Source organism: Miscanthus floridulus, unplaced genomic scaffold (assembly GCF_019320115.1).
Source record: "Miscanthus floridulus cultivar M001 unplaced genomic scaffold, ASM1932011v1 os_974, whole genome shotgun sequence".
Taxonomy (NCBI): domain Eukaryota; kingdom Viridiplantae; phylum Streptophyta; class Magnoliopsida; order Poales; family Poaceae; genus Miscanthus; species Miscanthus floridulus.
The window spans coordinates 1-21,851 of NW_027098556.1; the positions used below are offsets into that span (position 1 = coordinate 1).

Here is a 21,851-nt window from a genome sequence, read left to right on the forward strand (position 1 = left end):
AGCAGGAAAGAGCGCCTGCTGCCCCGCCGGTACATCGCCGCCTCGTGAGCGCTTTGCTGGAAGCCTATGTCCTTGAGCGTGGCATCTAGCTTAGCGTTCTAGGCGCGCATGCCTGCCGCAGGCCGTAGAGAGCCTTGCAGAGGCAGTAGACCTTTCCTTCTTCTCCGCGACGGCGAAGCCCCGCGGCTGCTGCACGTACAGCTCTTCCTTGAGGTCCATTGAGGAAAGCGGACTTCACATCCATGTGGTGGACGCGCCAACCTTCTGGAGCCGCCAGCGCGAGGACTCTGACGGATTCCATGCGCGCCATGGGAGTAAACACGTCGTCGTAGTCGATCCCCTCTTGCTGCACGAACCCGCGCGCCACCAGTCTAGCCTTGTGCTTGATCACCGCGCCCAGCTCGTCCTTCTTGAGCTTGAACACCCATTTCAGGGTGATGGGGCGGTGGCTGGTGGGCAGCGGTACCAGCTCCCAGGTGCGGTTCTGCTCCACGGCCTTGATCTCCTGCTCCATTGCTGCCCGCCATGCCGGATTGTCCTTGGCATCGGCGAAGTTGGCAGGCTCGCCGACGTGCGTCAGGTGCAGCTCGGCGAAGAGACGTTGCGGCAGCGGAGGTGGAGGATGGTTGCCGATGATGTTAGTCATCGTGCGGTACCACACGGCTCGTCGTCGTAGTAGGCGTCGAGTCTATCTTCATCATCCTCCAGGGGAGTGGCGAACTCCACTTGATCACCGGACACAGCTGCTGCCGCCGGTGAAGACGGTGAAGTGGTAGGGGCAGCAGGGGACGCCGGTGGTGGCGTTGGCGAGGCCGGCTGGGGCGCTGGAGGAGCGACCGCTGCCGCCGATGTCCCTCCGAGCTCCCCCGGACTTGGTGACGGCGAGCGCGGTGCAGAGAGTGATGGCGCCGGTGATGTAGCTCCGCCCGCCACTAGAGAAGAACCTTGTGCTCCCCCGGCTCCTCCAGGCATCCAGTACTCGACGGTGAAGTCGCTCGCCGCCGAGGCCGAGCTGCCGGCGTCCGGAGTGGACCAGTCCCAGCCGCGCCCCTCGTCGAAGATGACATCGCGACTGATCTTCATGCGCTGTCACCGGATCCAGGATGCGGTACGCCTTGGCTCCCTCCGCGTACCCGATGAAGACGCCGGGCTTGCCGCGGTCATCAACCTTGCGGAGCTGACCCAAGTCATTGGTGTAGGCGACGCAGCCGAACATCTTCATATGGCTCACCGCTGGCGTCCGCCCGTGCCAAGCCTCGTAGGGGTCTTGCCCTGCAAGCTCCGCGTCGGCGAGCGATTGAGCAGATGGACTGCCGTCATCACCACCTCCCCCCAATACTTGGTCGGCATCCTCCTCTGCTTCAGCAGCGACCGGGCCGTGGCGACCACGGTTTGATTCCGACGTTCCACCACGCGTCTGCTGTGGCGAGTGAGGCGCCGAGAAGTGGCGCTGGATGCCCTCTCCTGCGTAGTAGTCGGCGAACTCCGCGACGGTGAACTCGCCGCCGTTGTCAGTGCGTAGCACATGGAGCATGCGGCCGCTCTTCTTCTCCGCCATGGCCTGGACATGCTTGATGGCGTCCGCGGCACATCCTTGGATGGCAGCAGGACGGCCCACACGAAACGAGACGCGTTGTCCACCAGCAAGTGGACGTAGCGCCGCCCTCCTGGAGTCGCCGACGTCACAGGCCCGCAAAGGTCGCCGTGGACGAGCTCCAACTGCTCCTACGCGTGGTACTTGGCTTGCTTTGGAAAGGGGCGCCGACGCTGCTTCGTCGTGACGCAGGTGTCGCAAACTTGCTCGGCATGCTTGATCACCGGCATGCCGCGCACCATGGCCTGCTTGCCGAGCTGGTGCAGCGCCTCGAAGTGGAGGTGGCCGAACCATTCGTGCCAGCGCCAGGCGTCGTCGTCCTTCCTTGCGGCGAGGCAGAGTGGCTGCGCGACCTCAAGATGGAGGACGTAGAGGCGGCGAGGAGGCGCCCACGGCGATCCAAGATGCGAAGCACGCCCTTGTCGATTTCCACCTTGGAGCCGCCTTCATCGAGCTGGCCGAGGTCATGATGGAGTTGCGCAGCGCCGGGATGAAGTAGAAGCCGTGGAGAACTCGGTGCTCGCCTTGGCTTAGAACACGATCGAGCCGACGCCTTGGATCTCCACCCTTGACGTGTCGCCGAACCGCACCGAGCCACGGACAGAAGTGTCGAGGTCGGAGAAGAGCTCGCGACGGCCGGTCATGTGGTGGGTGGCGCCGCTGTCGAGGTACCAGCCATCCAGCTTGTCCTCGGAGCCGGTGTTGAGGAACGCACGGGCTCTGGGCTCGTCGATGTCGAGGCTGGCGTCGGCCTTGGAGCAGAAGATGTCCTCCTCTGTTTCCAGCTACAAGAAACCGTGGGCGAGGAACAGAGTCGCCTCGTCGTCATCCGCCTCCGCAAAATGCGCTGCGCCGCCACGCTCGCGTCGAGGCTGAGGACAATCCTTCGCCCAGTGGCCGGCACGGTGACAGTTGAGGCAGGTGTCGTCGCGGTTCGCCTTGCGTTGGCCGCCGGCACCACCAGCCTTCTCTCCTTGCCCGCCGTCGCCACGGTCGCCGCGCTCACCCTTGGGCTTCTGCTTCCTCCCGCCGCGGGGACGTCGGCGGGGTTCCTTGGACGAGCTAAACGAGCCGGAGCCGTCTCCTCCCTTCTTCTCCTTCTGCTGAGCGAGCCATTGCTCCTCGGTGTACATCAGCTTCCCGCCAACGGTGATCGGCTCGGTCGGAGATTCTTCCTCAAGATAGTCCACCGTCTTCAGCCTTCCAGTGACCTTCTCAATGGTGAGGTCCTGGAAGTCGAGGAGGGTCTCGATCGCGATCTTCAGCTGGGCGTACTTTTTCGGCGGGCTCGAAGTAGCTTCTCCACCGCCCGCTCCTCCGTGAGGTCCTTGTCACCGTGGCAGGCCATCTGCATCTTCAGTGCAGAGAGACGAAGGGCGAAGTCCTCGACCTGCTCACCGGGACGGAAGGCGAGGTTCTCCCACTCCTTGAGCAATCGCTGCAGCGTGGCGCGGAGAACGCTGTCGACACCGATGCGCGCTGCGGCGATAGTCTCACGCCTCCTTGGCCGACTCCTTGTCCGCGAGCGGTCCGCCCATCTCCGGCGGTACTCCGGTGATGATGGCCTCGAGTGCGCGCCGGTTGTCGTGGTACGGGAGGTTGCCATACTCGATGGAGTCCAAGAGCGGCGCGCCAGCATCTTCACCTTCATGAGCAGGCTCCACTTGTGGTAGTTGGTCTTGGTCAGCATCGGCCATGGCGTGCCCGAGCCGGAGTCCTTGTACATCGTTGAACGGCCGCAGGTGACCCGCGACGGCCTCCGCGTCCGCGACGGCGCTTCAGCGACGGCAAAGAGATCCGGCGCCGCACCGGGCTCCTCGATGGCTCTCTGGGCTGCCGCTTCAACTCCGCGCGCAGCGCAGCGGCTGTGTTTGCCACTGCCTGCCTGGCTGCCTTGATTGCCTGCGCGGCTGCGGCCTTGCCACGGCCATACGCTGAGCGTGATCGGCGCCGGACTGACCACCATCCCTCCGACGCGTTGTTGTTGGCGTTGGCGGCTGCACGCAGACGCGCTCGCTGGAGGTGGACATGGCCTCTGCTCTCACCTAAACCTGGCTCTAGATACCAATTGTTGCAAAGGTAACAACTAGACAAGTGGAATTTGGACTGCTAGAGGGCAGCTTGGCCACCGCCGCTTGATTGCATTATATAGGAATAGCAAACTTGGGATACAAGAAGTTCTCAACTACTACAGCATATTCTACTGCATAAAGTAGATGCTAGCTTGGATGCTAAGGCACCTTAAAACTGCTAGACTGTGAATAGTAACTAGCCTAGACAGTGAATGGTAAATAGCTAAGTAGATAACTAGATACATTGGGGTAAGCACTAGGCTAAACCCTCACTAGACACCATCACTTTGACATTGAAATGACTAGGTACTGTTCAGTATGTACCATTTAAAAATTTAAATATAAAGCTACCAAGTAGTTTCACTGTGTTTGGGATAAACAGGCTTTAGGTTATTATTAGCAGCACATCAACAGCGAAGTTCAGAGCAACACCGTAACCAAACTTTAATGTACAGTTTCAATAACATGTACATACAATATACATAATCAAAGTTTATCTTCATTTAAAAAGTGAAACTTTGCACTCAATACACTATCTGTCGTTATAAGCAGCAAATCAATCACAAATCTGCATCATATATGCCATATTTCTTTTGCAATAAAGTAGTACCTGCTATCTGCAAAATTATGACAGCAAACTTAAAATATCTACGCATTTCAGTGAAACAATAGCTCCAACACATGATGCCTCAAAACATGAGTAGACTTTCATTCCAGTAATACCACTACATCATGATAACATCCTTGTTAATTTGAGTTATAACCTGCCTAAGATCAGCTGTTGTTATTATGTCGAAATCTTTTGGCGTCTTCTTCATTATGAGATCTCGAACACAACCACCAACAAGGTACACATCATATCCTGCACAAAAAGGTGAAACATATCAAAGCCAGTAATGCAATGAACCAGCAACAACAAAGGATACTCAAGCACCTAATTAAAAGATGAGAGAGGAAAATACAATGGAATTGAAATATCATACATATTTGATTAGCTGTATTAATCGACTACTAGCACCCAATAGGATACAAATATGGTTTTGCCTTTCTATCCAATTAGCCATTTCTCCTGTAATCACATTCATATCTTTCACAAAATAAAGTATGCCATACATGTTTCACTCTGAAATGTGATTTTATCCAAACCACTACAATTTGCTTGCAGAAGCAATAGATACATATGTGGCAGTATAGATAATAGATTGTTTCTATTCTAGTTAAGTAAAATGCAACTATTATCTGTTGCCATACTAAGACCTTTTCTCCATCCCTGATATCGTTCATGGGCACAGTCCTATCCCTTGTAGCAAAGGTGGAAGATGTGCATCAAATCAAAGAATCAGGAACAACTCTATATGTTGCTCGTGAGCCACCAAGTACCAGTCTCACAACAGTACTGGTGTTAAAGGATCAGTCCTGCACTTGTGGATCGTTCACAAGTTGAACTCGCTCTCTTGCCATGCCTTTGACTCACGAACTCGGGTCCAAAGCAAATTGTTTGTCTTGCATTGCAACAATCAAACCAAAATCAAGTATTAAAGTTGAAATACTTCTTTTCTTGGTAGCCTAGCTCCCAAAGCTGTTTCAGTCCCTGCTCATCCCTTTGTGACAGAGCGAGCGCCTTGACTAAGATAGATTGACTCTTTCATTCTTGCAGCCTATTCTGGTTCCAATCACGTTTGAGGAAAACTCCCTTTGGCATCAATGGAATTCTGTGATATAGGAGTTCAAAAACCTCATTTTGTTTGAGAGATAGTGGAATTTCTTCTTTCAATTGGAATTGAAATATCATACATATCTTATTAGCTGTATTGATCGACTACTAAAACCCAACAGGGTACAAATATGGTTTTGCATTTCCCTATGATTAGCCATTTCTCCTGTAATCACATTAATATCTTTCACAAAATAATATGCCATACATGTTTCACGAAATGTGATTTTATCCAAACTACTCAAATTTGCTTGCAGAAGCAATAAATATATTCTGTTGCAGTATAGTCTATAGATAATAGATTGTTTCTATTCTAGTCTAGTTAAGTAAAATGCAACTGGTATCTTTGATTCTATATATATGGGGCTATGAGTTGAGTGTTCAATCCAGTCTGCATTTGTTCCAACATTTGACCCATAACAAGTATAATTGAGTTTACTTAAATGGATGTGCCCTCACCCGAGGGCTGAACCCACTAGTTCAATCGCAGGATCTCGGAAATCCAACTCCAACAGTGACGTTTCAGGATCGGGCACGAAAACAAACCAAACACTAGCATGGCCATCGAGGTGGGGGACGCACCTCTGCTGCGGAGGCGTGTAGTACGTTCCAGGCCTCTGCGGGGATCATGGACTCCTTGATCCCGAACCGCTTGGCACTGACCTTCTTCCACTCCGGCCCGTCGAACCCCTCCGCTCCCGGCGCACCTGCAGAGAATGCCCAGCGCCCACCAGGTAAGAAGAGCAAACCCTTGGGGGTAGCATTTCGCCATCACCACTGGACCAACAACGAGAACGGCGGAGGGGAGACTTACCGGCGGATGCGGGGGCGGTAGATGGGGTGGACGAGTCGGAGGGCGAGGGCGAAGAAGGGGACTGCGACGGGGACGGTGCGCGGCGGCGGCGCCGTGGGGAGGCGAGCGCCGCGAGTGGGGATGGAGCGAGGCGGCCGGGCCGCGTGAGCGAGCCGAGCCACCGCAGCTCCGGGGAGCGCAGGGCCATCGCGACCGGGACAGCGCGGCGGAGGCGGCCGTAGCGGGGTGGAGGCACGCAGCGCGCACGCGAGCGGCGAAGGAGGGTGGATAGACAGAGCTGGCTGCTGACGGCGGCGAATATGCCAAATCCTCGAGGCATTTACCTGTGTGCCGTCATAAAAAAAAGTTTGTAATTACCTAGCCATTAAAAAGTTTGAAGGGTATTGCTTAAATTTTTTACCTCGATGTATTCTCGTCATATTCTATTAGTTTTAATAGTTTGACCACTCTGATATGTGGGTCCGGGTAGTTAAAATGTCCAGAATACCCTCATCTTGTTTCTAGCTAGCAACCCTATCCTTTGCAGGCCCTCATCGGAAGCGGCAGCTGCAGAGCCCGACGGCTCCTCTGCAGCACTGCGGGCAGCCGAGTCGCATAGGGCGGTGCGGGCGCGTAACTTCAAGGTCGTCTTCTTCCATGGCTTCACTGAACAACAGCTCCCACGTCGACAGCGCCTCCCATGACCCACGTACCTCGCCGCGGGGAGGTGCCCGCGCCTGCGTCGTCCTCGGCCCCGACGCCGTACTCTGCTCGGCTCCTACTCGTAGAACGCCTTTACTATGGTGCCGCAAGACCTCCGTGGCCGCGCCGGTGCCTTTGCCGAGAGGATTAGCCCCGCATCTGCGTCCGCGATGATAGCACCTGGCGCACGTGCGGATGCGGCTTCATGGTGCAGTCGCAGTAGTTCTGCGGGCGCTCCAGTGGGATGTGCGACGCCTCGATGACAATTCGTCGTGGACACCCTTCCCTACCCCATCGTTAGTCTCGTCGCCGACGTCATCATCGAGTAGGTGCCTGCCAAGGCTTGGATCGCGTTCATCGAGGTGGTGATGCACTGATGCTAGAGTCGCTGATGGGGCTGTAAGGAAAATGGACCCTAGGCCCATTTACTTTAATTTTGGTGTTTGATGACCAACACAACCAAATTAGACTAATGAATTTGCATGTAATTATTTTGTAGTTCAATAGGATGCAAGACGTGACTTGGACGAAGGCGACATGATGATCCCACGATCAACACCATAAGCAAGACCCTAAAAGCAAAGAGAAGACCTAAGATATCAGGCATAGTCCAAGCACGAAGATGAGAACCAGGCCGGACGCAAGATCGCGAAGAAACGAGCTCGACAGAGGTGACCGGACGTGGCCCTATGAGGACCGGACGTGTCCGATCAGTTGCTCGCAACAGTAGGCGTCAGCAGCAGCGGTAACCGGACGCTCAGCAAAGCAGTGACCGGACGCACGGACTTCACTGTTCATCGTCGCGGCAACAACTCAGTGTGGACCGGACGCACGGCACTGGATGACCGGACGCACAAAGTGCAGCGTCCATTTGAGGAAAGGAGAGTTCAGGAAACATGCCAAGGGTGTTGATACACCATTTTAGTGATCTCCACTTGTATAGTGCTTAGTGATTAATTAGGTGATTAGCGTAGGTGCTTTGTGAAGTGCTTTTGTTGATTAGACCACCGCTTATGCGCTTGCTCTAGGTTTAGGCCTAGTGTTTAGTGAGGTTTGCATACCTCTTACCACTTGGTGCTTGCGCGCACTATTGTTGTACATCGGAGGGGGCTTCTAGTCTTACGAGATCACCAACTGCGTTTGTGGTGTGGCCGCCACCGTGTACCGGAGGGAACAAGGCCCTCGGCGTTTCGACCGGAAGCTTGATAGTAAAGATGGCGGAGAGCGGTCCAGGAGAGGCTTTGCCACGAGTGGCTTAATCGGAGACCCGCTTACACGTCGGGAAGGCCGGACTCGGAGCTATTCACAGAGTTACCCGACCGGGAGCTTGGCCCTTGTGAGGAGCTCCAACGAGGACTAGGGGAAACCTTGCGCGCTTCTCGATACCTCGGTAAAAATACCGGAGTCGTCGATGGGAGTTTGCATATCTCTATCTTACTTTTTAGCTTTCCACATTTACATTGTAATCTTGGTTTGTGCTTTACTTTCCTAGCTTAGTGATAAGCTAGTTGATAGTTTTGGAACCTGTTGCATAACTTTCTTTTACGGTAGAGATAGCAACACACTAGCAAAACCATAGTTCACATTTAGATAGTTTATCTTTTGTATGTTTTTGCTAAGTTAGAAAAAAGGCTATAGTTTAGAATTAGAGTTTTAAGTTGCCTAATTCATCCTCTTAGATGTTACGGTCCTTATAGGGGCGGCGCGCCATCTTCAAGGATGCGGAGAGAGGGAGCCCCACGACCGCTTCTGCACGCTGCACAGCCTCGGATGCTTCACCGCCACGGCACGCACATGCCGCTGATGGTGCTGCTTTCGACCAGTGACTTGATCTCGTCACCATATGGAAGCTAGTTTCACGTACTCGACACTCGCAGCGGACACTCTCTAGCGCTGTGCAGTGCCGGTCATTGCCCCTTCTCGCCGGCCTGTGCAGCGCTAACTGCCCTCAGATGCGGCTTTGGTCGTCGCAGACTCGGCTCCTTTTCGTCACATAACGCGATGCATTCAACGATCCATGGACACTTCAGGCGTTATGGACGAAGGAGCATTGTATTTTTTTTAATTTAAGGAGCTATTGCATTGATGATGAAGAAGTTGACTAACGCGTCGTCTCTACGACCGGCCGGCCGCGTACGCCTTCCTGGTGACCGAAGAAGCTTACCGCTGCTACTTGCATATACGTGTACATACTTCTATTAGCTTGTCGCATACCTATATATACATACAGGATACATGCAACTTGCTAGCCTGTTTCTTCTGGCACACCTCACGTACGTAGGCGATTAGTACATGCATCCTGCCTCTTTTCTTTATAGGGCAAATACATGAATGCTTATACATTCTGGTTACTAGCAACTTCTTGTATTGTTAGTCTGTGATCAACAATCCTCGTAGATAAATATAGACGATGCCATGTATAGTGGCCGCTTGTCTGCTCTTTCTTAAATGAGTTTGAGCTCCGTTATGTATTTTGAGAAATATAATAATCTATATATGCTTCATACATGCAATGCAAGTTTCTTCTAACACTATATAAGTAAACACTAAAAAAGATTATTGTGATATATTTTGTCCCTTAGCTATAATTTTTTGTTGTGATGTCTTATGCTAAAGTTCTATGTAGTTTTCATTTTTTATCAGATAGTAAGTACTCGCTTTCGGGGATGATGGGCACGACGCTCCTCGTCCAACCGAACGCTCTCATGCTCCATCCTCAATTTGGCGCCAAAACACATCTAGCAAGTGGCACAGGAGAAAAATGAAATTTCAGCTCACTTCTCTAGTCTGAGGGTATTTAAGTCTTTTTTAGCTCAGTTTGACACCATTAGCATCCAATGTGGACGGAATGGCGTGGAGGGTAAAAAAAGTTTTGACCAATGACACTTGTGACCACTCAAACTTTTTAATGGCTCGTAGATAATTACAAACTTTTATAATGACACATAGTTAAAAGTCTCAAATCCTCCTCAGGTACTTCTTCCATTCGTTGCTTCTATTGGCGGGCTGTTTTTTGGCCCATGGGCCGTAGGGTCCTCTCATTCGTGCCATGAATATACCCATATATGGGTTGTGCGTTTTTTTTCTCTCTTTGATTTTTGATCGATTGATGTTATGGGTAGAAGTAGTAGGCTTGATATGCAACATCCCGTGTGTATGCCGATGCCCTCGTGTCGATAAGTGGTTCTGTTTTGGAAATTTGCTATACTGAACTATAAAATATAGTTAATAATAAGAAAAAATGATTACTTTGCACTATTGCATAAAAATAATAGATAATTATTTTTGAGTAAAACACTAAAATCTATGCCAAATAGTCTTTAGGTCAGCCCAATGCTCTTTCTACTAAAGTAGTGTCAGGCCCAGTTTTCCAAAGAGAACCAAGCACTCGTCATATGTATACCCACGAAGTCCACACATACAACAGCAAAATAGAAATATCAAAAACAATGTTTATATAAAGCGGAAAGCATACTTATAATAACACTTACAACTATCAGAGTATCGCGGAACGGTTGCTAAACTTCTCCTCGGTCTCCATTCTTCTCAAGGACGGCTAACTGGGGGCTCCGTATGCCAACACTTCTGACAGACCTTGGAAAACTCCTCTGCATCTTTGTCCTTCTTCTGAGCAGCACTTTACTACACACTGGGGGTGTGGGGGGAATAGCAAGGGTGAGTCCATGTCGAACTCAGCAAGTACAGACGAAAGTATAAATGACATGCAAGGCTTTAAATAAAGGTAGGCTGACTCAGGCGTATTAGCATTTTAGTTGGCAAATTTTTATTAAAATAACCTATTTACTAAGGTGAGTGAAAGATCCCAACCATTAATTAATAGAGTGAGATTAACATCTTAATTATTATCAAGCACGTAGCAACCTCATCCAGAAAAACAAGGTAGCAACCCCAAACATAACCGAGGTAGCCACCTCAAACTGTAGAACCATCATCACTGTCCATCTGAGTCAAATTCTAATCATGTGAGGGTCTAGACCGTTCGTATTTGTGAGCACGACTAATATATCGGTTTTAACTCTGCAGAGGTGTGCACTTTCACTTCAAGTCGTGATTCCCATTTGCCCAGGGTAGCTACTCCCCAAAACACTCCCAAGGTGAGCAGGCAAGGTTTCACTACGAGACTGTTCATAGGTTCCAAAAGTAGGAGGCAACCCACTAGGATATGACTTAGGCACATGGTAACCGCCCCCGTAGCCATGAGACCCGCATTACCTTCAAAACCTAAATCCCCATATGCGCCTACCCGGTAAGCTACCAACCTACAGTTGGAGGTCTGCTAATTCATCAAGCCAGAGCCATGTGGCTTGAAGCTGTACGGTAAGTCCCAGGTGGCCGCTCCACGACCTGGTCCTTAGGGAGAGTAGACACAAGTACCTCTAGAAAATGGGAAGGGCTCCGGTACTCATTCACCCTTTTTCACCTTAAACCATGTCGCTATAAAAGCATCTTTTAACCATAGTTGCAATAAGCCATTAGTCAGTATTACTTTCATCATCATGCAATAAATGTATGTGGAGCAGCTAAGCATAATTACACTACCCATAATATGAAACCCTAGGGATACAAGGATGGTAGAAAAGGGCTAGTCATGTCCTTAGGGTTCACAATATTAGACATATGCATGAAAAGTAAATGTAATTAAAGTTATTAGGTAAAGAGGAAAATTCATGGCTAGACCTTAAACTTAGCGTGGGATGTCATTTAGATCCCCATACTCTCAAAATGCTATTTCTAGGTCCCTAAACTTGGTTTTGGGTTTCATTTAGGTCCAAATATATCTTAACTCACTCCTTTTTGTTGACGTGGCATGTGAGGCCCACTAGTCAGGCCCCATTGTCGGTGGTTGTCGTCGCTGCTCTGTATGTTGGCGATGAGCTTGGCCAGGAGGCTCCTGATCTCCTTGTAGAGCTGCCACACGCGCCTGTTCCTCCTGGTGGGCAGGAACCTATAGGTTGTAGCCCGGGATGAAGACCTTGCTGTGCGCCTTGGTGGCGTAGCTAGCTTGCTCGGCCTGTAGCTTGAACATGGCGCTGCCCTCATCGTAGTTGCGGCCGAACGTGGAGACAACGATGGCCTACTACGACAGCCACCGGTACCACTCCGCAACGTCCACCACCTCCACCTCGCCCAACGATGACAATGAGCGCGTTCGACACCTGTGGCCCCATCGCATGCGCCGCGGGCCGGCAGCCTGTCGAGGGCAACAGAGAAGTAGAGCTCGAGGGTGCCACACTGCAGTGGGTGCGCACCGCCGACGACACCAGTGGCGTCAAGTCGGTACCAGCTGTGGTCGTGCGAGCGCACGCCTGGCGTAGCAGCCTGGCCGGTTGAGGGACGACAGGGCTACAGCGGTGGTTGGGTCATGCGCAGGATAAGAGACGGACATGGAATAGTTAAGATTCGTTTGCACCCAAGATGAGAACCAAAACCAAGTTTAGAGACACTAGAATAACATTTTGAGAGTACGTGGACCTAGATGACACTCTATGCCAACTTCAAGGATCAGGTGTGAATTTTCCTCTTAGGTAAACAATATGGTCAAAGGGAGCCTGCACTTGCCTTTCCCGAGAGTTTAGCTGCTCAGAAATCTTCAATCTTCAGCTTCTAATCTCCAGCTTCTGCTCCACTTCCCGGTCCTCAGCTTCTGGTCCTCAGCGCTAATAAACCGCTCTTCTACTCGCGGGAACCAAGCAAAATAGACAACACAAGCAAACACAACTAAGAACAACATATCACTCACACGAAACGCTTGAAGAGAGCGCACTAAACGACATAGCTTGCTGCTACGGTCACGAGAGCGCAAGAACGAGTGAGAACGGAGCTATCGTTAAAGAGGACACGTCTATCGAGGTGTTTTGCAAACAATTTGAAAGAGTAGACTATAAGCTTGGTTTATTTCATTTAATGAAATAAGGTGATGGATATTTCAGAGAAATATCCTAAAGTGGAATTAACCAAATTATATTGATTTATAAAAGACGGAGTTAAACCTTAGTCATATTTTATTTATAAATATTTCTATAGTATTTAAATCATTTAAACATTTATAATTTAGAAAGCATAGAGCTAATGGGAGCAACTAATTGAATCATTACATGTTATTGAGGTTGTTCTAAGCAGGTCATAATTGACAAGGCATTAACGTTGACACTAATCAAGTTAACGTTTATTATAAAAGACCGAGGTATAGACCTAAGTTCCTTTTAATTAGAAAGAGCATTAAATAATCATTAATCATATTATATTATGTTAAAATTATCAAAAGCATAGAACATGGTATACATCATTGCTAACGTGTCGCTGATGTCTTTATGAATCTAACGCAACTAGAACGAGTTCAAACGGAGCTAAACGTGCAAGATATGGCTAAAACTAGGTCCAATGGCAAAAACTGTGATTACTGAAACTATTTTCATATTTTAAATAAATCAAATTGATTTTTTAAAAGGATTTGTACTACAGGTATACAACCAAAGAACTCAGGGTTTAAACTGTTAAAACGCAGGCCGATTTGAACTGCTACGGAGCGCGGGTTGATTTCCAAAAAACTACAGGGGGATAAACTTCAAAAGCGCTAGGGCTGACCGTGTTTGACCGCGTTGACACGGTCATCGCTTTGCGTGGCGCTAACGTGGCCCCTACGTGGTGCTAACAGGGTAGCCATGTCAGCCATGCTGACTGGGCTGGTTGACCTAGGGTTGACCGGTCATAGGCGCGATCTGGCTGTTCGTTTTAGATCAGACGGCGAGGGGCTTAGCTCGGCTGTGTAGACCAGTGGCGGCGGCGTTTAGCGCAGTGGCTCGCGGCGACGACGCCATGGACGCCAGCGAGAGGTCGCCGAAGCTTCGGCTACACGACGACTACGGGCACTGCTGGTGAAGGTGAAGAGACAGGGAGGTAGCGGGCGGCCTCGCGAACTTGACACCCGGGTTTGGCTTGGCGAAGGCGGGGTTGGCGCGGCGGTGCGCCATTGGTGGCCGCGGGAGCTCGCCGGTGTGCGGCGGCGATGTGGCTACGACACGAGTGGCAGCGGCAATGGCTCAACTAGGGTTCAAAGGGGCGCGGGCCCACAAGGGCTCCTCCATTATAGGCCGGCGAACCTCGGACTGTGCGTGGGCCCGAGAGACGAACGACAACGTGGTGGCCGCGCGATGCAGAGCGGCGGGAAGACGGGCTGCTCCCAGCTAACGCGTGGTTCTGGGCTGGCAGCGACGCAACGTGGGCTGGCAGGCGAGGCCCACATTGTAGCGGCACGGGGTGGGGACACGGGCCATGCTACTGGGGCTACTGTTGTGCTTGGCTAGGCCAAGGCCCAAGCGAAGGGGCGCGCTTGCGCAGGGGGCAGCGACAGGCCAGAAGCGGGCTGCTGGCTAGCTGGCTGGCTGGGCCACTCAGGCTGCCTAGTGCGCGCGAGGAGAGGAGTGATTGGCTGCGGGTTGGGCCAAAAACTAGCGTGGGCCAAAAGCGAGGAAGGAAAAAAGAAGAGAAAAAGAGAAAGCTTTTCTTTTTGAAAAAGGATTTTCAAATAATTTGAATTCATTTTTGAGAGGTATTTGAGGTTCTTGGTGGAACATGTTTTTAGACTATTTTGAAAGTCAAAACCTCTTTTCTTTTTAAACACATTTTTAAATATTTTCAACCTCAAATTTTGAAATACATCTTTTGAAGTTTTATTTTCAAAAATGAAGAGGGCCTAATCGCGGCTTGCTCGAATTTTAGAAATTCATTTTTCACACAACCAAAGACAAAGTAAAGGCACAACAACATCAAACACACTCACATTAACTTTGTTAAAGTTTTATAAATCCACATTTTTCTCATTTTGCAATGACAACAATTAAATAAATCTTGGAAAACTTTAAAAAAATTATTAAATCCTTTATTTTATTTAGTGTTTTCTATTCACAACCCAAAATAGAAATTTTGGGGTGTTATAGATCTACCCCCACTTAACATGAATCTCGTCCCGAGATTCGAAGAGACTTGGGAGAATGATAAAGCAGATCGTCTAGGTTGTTTTGAGATTCATGACGAGATATGATGAAAGAATTAAGTATTTTGCATAAACTGAAAAGTATGATCAAGATTGATCTTCAAGCTTGTTTTGAGATTTATGAGATGCGATCAAAGGACTGAAGATCGACATAGGGTAAAAAGAAAGATAATGATTGATGACAAGGAAAGATAAACAAGCGGGATAAATATTCGATCTTTAGATCCCTGTATTATGATGAGGTGCAAGGGCAAGAAGCAAAGATTAACAAGAGATGATATAAAAGATAAAGATAGATCTTTTGGTGCTCACAATTTCCGTAATAAGAAGATAAAGATTAGAAAGGATAAGAATTAGCAAAGGTTGAAAAGGAGGACGAAGATTGATCTTCAAGTCTTCGTGCTTCATTGATTCCAAGTCTGAGATATAAGATCAAGGATCAAAGTTAGCAAAAGATATTAAGAAGATACAGATTTATCTCTAGTCCTTTATGTCTTGAAACTTGAGATACTCGAGATCGATGCCAGTAGCGGAGCTACCCCACTTTAACAAAGTATTTGCTTACCCTCGTAGACATGCATGAGAACTTCATCTTGTTGGAAAACTATCTTCGGAGGTTTCCTTTGCAGATTACCACTTTCAGCACACATACTGCTCGAGGTTTTGAAGAAACATGGAAGAGAAACAAAATGAAAAAAATTGAGAGGATAGTTGATGTGATTCGACGAAACATTCCAACGTCTTAACGGTAAACTAGCTTGACGAGTCACTTGTAATCCATTGTTACAGCTTAAAAACAATAATATCTGATGGCACAAATAACTCAATTTACATGAGGTTACAACCGACTTGAAAATTGAACTCTAAAAGTTAACAAACATAGCTGACTTCATATATTACTCCGAGTGCTTCAAACCTTCTTGACTGACTCAAATCTATCTAGGCCTCCATTTCCAATTCTGTAACATATCCGATGTTGAGGGAACATTGTCTCTATATAAGGTCCTCATTTTCTCAAAATGCATCATCATTGTTCAGTTATTCCATTATACCTTCTGTTCCTTGGGCGAGGTTGAGTGCCATCATACTCAATCCTTTCTCCTGACGGGGATGTTAGAAATACCGAGTGTTGGGCTCTGTTAATCACTCCTTGACTAAATGAATAACCATCCCATTCCAAGGACAACGTCAATCTCCAATGACTCCAAAACTATAAGATTTGCCACAAAGTTTACCCCCTTTTTTGTCAAGATTAACTTTTGGGCATATGCAAGTTGCTCTTATTTCCTTTCTTGGCAAGTGAACTAGCACGTGTTTCCTCATTGCAAGCATATGTATCTTATGTTCGGCAACACGTTTGCTCGAGATGAAAGAGTGTGATGAGCTAGAGTCAAACAAAACGGTGGCATGAATTGAGTTGATCAGAATCGGTCCAAACAAAACCTTCTGTGCTAGCAGTACTCAATTCCATATGGTTCAATCTGCCATGACTGTAGTTTCCTTCACTTTATTTCCTGATGTCTTGCTGCTTTGGCCTTAGAGTTTCGTGAACTTTTACCAATGGTGGCTCTATATTGTCCTAAATCTGAATTCTTCCATCAGGGAATTGTTGATTCTTCTGTGGGCTGAATAAAGCATAATCCCCTTTCTGGATGCAATGATAACACACTCCTTAGTTGGAACTTCCAGTGTTTTGCTCTTCATAGAGCTGTGTGGGGGTACGACCCCGGATACCCACGGTAGACCACATGGCTTGCGCCCCCAGGGGCAGTCCAGCCCATAAGACGAAGCCTTGCGGGGCAGGACGCTGCTCGGCGTCTCCCGCAAGACACCGAGAAGATATCCTAAAGATACTATGAGATTTGTTAGGATACGTATGATCTCATGATTCCTGTAATCTATTATTACTTTCTAGTTATCTCTTAGATCTAATTGACTTGTACCCTGCCCCCCGGACTATATAAGGCAGGCAGGGGACCCCCTCCAAACACACACAATATCATACGATAGCCACTACAATCCAACAGACTACAGGAGTATGGTATTACGTCATACTGACGGCCTGAACCTGTATAACTCGTGTGTCTCTGTTGCCTTCTTGTTCTCGATTACACGCATCTCTGCTGATCAATCTACCTTCATGGGATATCCCTCGGAGGACTTACCGACGATATTCTATCGACAGTTGGCGTGCCATGTAGGGGTGTGCGTCCTGTTTCTATATTGAACAAGATGGTATGTTCCATAGGCTCTTCGTCCCTCCCGTAGCTCGACCAGATCTTCACGGTCGGATCGATCTCGTGGATCATCAACGCTGACGGGAGTTGGAGAGCTCATCGAGCCGGTGCAGATCAATTTTGCACCGATCACCCCAAACACCTGTGACTACAGATCTGATCTCAGAACCCGCCTCCCGATGTCGCCTTCATAGACAACTCACCGCTCGCTTTCCTCACTACCAGAGGAGGCAGATCAACAACGATGATCTAATCACATCCATTGATTAGGTTGGTCAGAAGCTCACCGATTGTCTCTCCATCGCCGAAGCGGCTCTAGACACTCTAGTTCAGTGCTGACCACCATCCGATCTAGATCTGTCAGAGGCTTCTCGAAAAACTCCAAGGGTTGCGGCTCTGCCCTTCGGGCTCACCAACGTCACCGCCACTTATCAAGATGCCCTAAGGGGCAAGTTCACGGACCAGGCAGGAGATGTCCAACTTCCTACCGACCAGATCGCCGACCAGCTCCCACCGGCTGTCAACATGCTACACGTCGGCCGATGTCTCGGAGCATCCCTCTAGACCATCCTGGAGGGGAATCCAAACTCCAAGTACTAGGGCTCTACGGAGACTCTCACTGAAACCACCATCGAGCAACTTCCTCTCTCTCCTTTCCATGGGGGCACAATCTTCAACGTCAGCGTCGACAAACCCCCCATGGGAAGGGGAGACCGAGGAGGACTGCACCACCCATGTCAACAGGAATGTCAACTATGCACAGCACCGAGCAAATGAGGCTACCCTTGCAATGGCCGAGGCTCAGCTTGACTTGCCAGAAAGGCCACTCCAACGCAACCTCGATGACGAGTTTGTCCATGTTGACGGCCACGATGTCTATAAGACTCCAAGCGCCAACCTAGCGGTGGCCCACCAATGAGCTCGCCCGGCTCCCGCAGACACCAGAGGTCACCAAGGTCGCTGCCATGCTTAAAGCGGCGCACTGTCAAGTCAACGAGATCTGCCAGGATTAGAGACCTTCATACTCCACAAGCTCGATTCGCCGATCAGCCATGCCAAGATCCAATCACCGCCCAAGTTGCTTCACCGACCAGCACCACAAGGATAGGCAACCCCTCTAGGGGGAGCTAGGGGCAGTCGCATCAAACATCACCGCCAACACGACCAGGAGGTTGACTAGGACATACGAGTGCACCTCAATAATCTTTGAGATGCGCGACAACGTATCGACGAACGCCGCTTCGGTCGCCATGAAGAAGAAGTATGCCACCGCTAGGAGTACGTGCAAAGAGTACGATAACTCGGACTCAGCTCGTGAGCCACTCAACGCCAGCAATGCTACAGATCATGGCACCGACAACCCCGAAGGGCCCCCAGCTTTCACGAGGGCACTCCAAACAATCCAGTGGCCTTGTGGTTTCAAAATCACTGGGGTTGAATCCCTATGAGGGAAGGATGAACCCCACACAGTGGCTACAAGCTTATGCCATTGCTGTCCACATCGCTAGAGGAGACACCAGTGTCATGGCAAACTATCTTTCCATCATGCTAACGCCAATCGCCATGAACTAGTTCACAAGCCTCGCCCCAGATTCCATTGGGATCCTAGGAAGAGCTGAAGAAGGTCTTCATCGACAACTACATGGCTACGTGTACTCGACCGAGCACTAAGCATGATCTGAAACCGCATCTACCAGAAGCCATCCCGAGCTCCTTGTAGCTACATTAGATGCTTTTCTGAGATGAGGAATTCTATTCCTAACACCACGGAAGCTGAGGTCATCACCCGCCTTCGTCCGAGGACTCCATCACCGTGATCTCCACTCCAAGTTCAACACGCAAGCCACCCACGGGGATTGGCAAGATGATTATGACTGCCAACCAGTACAACCAATGCCAAAGAAGCCAAAGTGTGCTTCAATGAGGATGCGGGCATTCATCGCCCAACTCGCCGCAGTGATGATCGCCCTAACGATCGACGCCACAACGACCGTCGCTACGACGACCGCAGTCACCATCGGGACAGTGGTCATGATCGGCCAGAAGGCTCCAAGTCTGGTCAATATCACCGCCCGTCGACTAGACCATATCATTGCCGCTATTGACAAGCCTCGAGCCAAGCGCAACTATGATGAGCAATACAAGAAGATCCTCGATGGCCCGTGCCCTCTCCACAAGAACGCCAAGCATAAGATGAAGGACTGCCTCGGCTTGGCTAAGGAATTCTAGGCCAAAAAGCCAGACGACGACAACAAACGATGGAGCAGGAGGCCGCCGACCACCTAAGGGCAATAACAATGCCTTCTAGGATCACGATAAGGTGGTCACCACCATCTTCGGGGGCCTTGCCTCCACCGAAAGTGGAAGAGAATGGAAGCTTGCCACCCGTTGGGTGCTCGACGTCAACACGGAAGATGCCACCGCCAACCCTAGCTATCACCCTTGGTATGAGGTCCCTATCACCTTTAGCAGGGCCGACCAATGGGCGGACATCCCCTACACAGGGCGTTTCCCACTCGTCCTTAATGCAACCATCTAGAAAGTGCTTTTAAAAAAGTGCTCAGCAATGGTTGGAGCACTCTGAACCTCCTCTTTGCCTGAGCCCTAAAGGAGCTGGGCCTCAGGATGACAGATCTCACACCCTCTAACTCCTCCTTCTGGGGTGTGGTACCTAGCAAGGCATCCAAACTGCTTAGAGAGATCACCCTACTAGTACAGTTTGACATGGCAAGCAACTACCGTGTTGAGCATATCAACTTCTACATCACCGACTTCAACACCGCCTACCACACCATTCATGGTCGGTCAGCTCTAGCCAAGTTCATGGCTATACCGCACTACGCTTATCTAGTGCTGAAGATGCCTTCGCCTACAGGAGTCCTGGCCCTATGGGCAACCACTCCATCGCCTATGCCTATGAGACAGAGAGTCTCGCCCTCACCGAAGCCACCGACCTCTCCATCTAGATGGCCAGTGTGGTCACCAACACCAAGACAGTCCCCACCGATGAACCTAGAGATCCCATCGCTGGAGCCTCCACGCACCTCCACCAAGTCCAAAGAAAACCAAAGAGTCAAGCCTCGACCTCGATGACCCCTCTAAGACCATGAAGATTGGGGCTCACCTCGACCCCCAAATAGGAAAGCGCACTCATCTCCTTCCTATGTGCCAACACCAACGTGTTTGCTTGGAAACCTATAGACATGCCGAGGGGTATCATGGGAGAAGATCGAGCACTCCTTGAATGTCTCGCCGACTGCCAAACTGATCAAGCAGAAACTCTAACAATTCACGCCAGACAAGAAGGAGGCTATTAGGGTAGAAATAAAATGGCTGAGTGGTTAGCTGCCGAATTCATAAAAGAAGTGTATCATCCTGAGTGGTTAGCAAACTCTGTTCTCATTCAAAAAAGAATAAAGAATGGAGAATGTGTGTTGATTACACTAATCTTAACAAACACTACCCTAAGGACCCCTTTGGTCTTCCTTGGATAGACGAGGTTGTAGACTCCACCGCTGACTGCAAATTGCTCTCCTTACTCAATTGTTACTCTGGCTATCACCAGATCTCCCTCAAGGAAGAAGACCAAATCAGGACAATCGTTCATCATGCCTTTCGGTGCGTACTGCTACACCACCATGTCCTTCGGACTCAAGAACACTGGGACGACATACCAAAGGGCCATCCAGATGTGCCTTGATCAATAGATCAGCTGCAACATCGAAGCTTACATCGATGATGTGGTCATCAAGTCCAAGACCTCCGATAATCTCATCGCTGACCTCGAAGAAACATTCGCCAGCCTAAAAAGGTACCGATGGAAGCTGAACCCTTCAAAGTGCATCTTTAGCATTCTGTCCGGTATACTCCTAGGCTACATCATCAGCGCACATGGCATCGAACCCAACCCCAACAATGTCTTCGCCATCACCAACATGAAATAGCCAACATGCATCAAGGATATACAGAAGCCTACAGGTTGCATGGCTGCTCTCAGCTGCTTTTATATCACGCCTTGATGAAAAGGGACTACCATTCTTCAAACTCCTCAAGGCCTCTGAGCGCTTTTCCTGGTCGGAGGAGGTAGATACAGGTTTCGAGTAGCTCAAGTTGTTTTTAACAAAGCCTCTGATCATGACGACACCTCGACTAGACGAAACTATACTGATCTACATCATTGCCACTTCTTGCGTCATTAGCACAACTATTGTTGTCGAACGCGAGGAGGCGGGCATGCCTATAAGGTGCAATATCCGGTCTACTTCATCAGCGAGGTCCTTAATGAGCCCAAAACTCGTTATCCTCAAGTTTAGAAACTGCTATATGCTATTCTGATCATGTCACTCAAGCTCCGCCATTACTTCGAGTATTACAAGATCACCATGGTCACCGAGTTCCCTCTAGGGGACATTCTCCCCAACAAAGAGGCCAACAGGCACATCATCAAGTGGGCTATCGAGCTCGGCACTTACTTCATCGAATTCAGAAGCAGGCCTACCATCAAGTCTCAGACGCTCGCTGATTTCATCGCTGAGTGGACCGAGATCCAAGAGCCCATCGCCACTACTTGCCCCAAGCACTGAGTGATGTACTTCGACAGCGCCCTCAAAATCAACGGTGCTAGTGTGGGCATTCTATTCATCACGCCGATCAAGGATAAGCTCCGATATGTTCTCCAAATACATTTTTCGGCCTCCAACAACATCACCAAATACAAAGTGTGCC

The 21,851-nt window shown here is 49.6% G+C and overlaps 2 protein-coding genes across 2 annotated transcripts; both read right to left on the reverse strand.

The window, feature by feature from the left end:
- Positions 1–2,124: 2,124 nt before the first annotated feature.
- Positions 2,125–3,560, reverse strand: LOC136535477 (uncharacterized). The gene is made up of 3 exons (XM_066527737.1): positions 2,993–3,560; positions 2,499–2,921; positions 2,125–2,369 (listed from the first exon to the last, which is right to left on the reverse strand). Exons 1-3 carry the CDS (start codon positions 3,558–3,560, stop codon positions 2,125–2,127), a joined length of 1,236 nt encoding a protein of 411 aa, XP_066383834.1.
- A 754-nt stretch (positions 3,561–4,314) lies between these two features.
- Positions 4,315–6,512, reverse strand: LOC136535476 (uncharacterized). Its single transcript, XM_066527736.1, has 3 exons — positions 6,195–6,512; positions 5,963–6,087; positions 4,315–4,528 (listed from the first exon to the last, which is right to left on the reverse strand). The coding sequence occupies exons 1-3, from the start codon at positions 6,379–6,381 to the stop codon at positions 4,484–4,486; spliced, it is 357 nt and encodes a 118-aa protein (XP_066383833.1). The 5' UTR covers positions 6,382–6,512; the 3' UTR covers positions 4,315–4,483.
- Positions 6,513–21,851: the final 15,339 nt, after the last annotated feature.

Excerpts from the sequence above, each read along its gene's own strand:
- LOC136535477 (XM_066527737.1), bottom strand. The coding sequence starts at position 3,560 with ATGGTGGTCAGTCCGGCGCCGATCACGCTCAGCGTATGGCCGTGGCAA. Across the intron at positions 2,922-2,992 it reads GAACCTCGCCTTCCGTCCCG|GACCTCACGGAGGAGCGGGC; the intron begins GTGAGCAGGTCG and ends CACGGTGACAAG. Across the intron at positions 2,370-2,498 it reads CACCTGCCTCAACTGTCACC|AGGAGGACATCTTCTGCTCC; the intron begins GTGCCGGCCACT and ends AGCTGGAAACAG.
- LOC136535476 (XM_066527736.1), bottom strand. The coding sequence starts at position 6,381 with ATGGCCCTGCGCTCCCCGGAGCTGCGGTGGCTCGGCTCGCTCACGCGG. Across the intron at positions 6,088-6,194 it reads TACCGCCCCCGCATCCGCCG|GTGCGCCGGGAGCGGAGGGG; the intron begins GTAAGTCTCCCC and ends CATTCTCTGCAG. Across the intron at positions 4,529-5,962 it reads TACACGCCTCCGCAGCAGAG|GATATGATGTGTACCTTGTT; the intron begins GTGCGTCCCCCA and ends CTTTTTGTGCAG.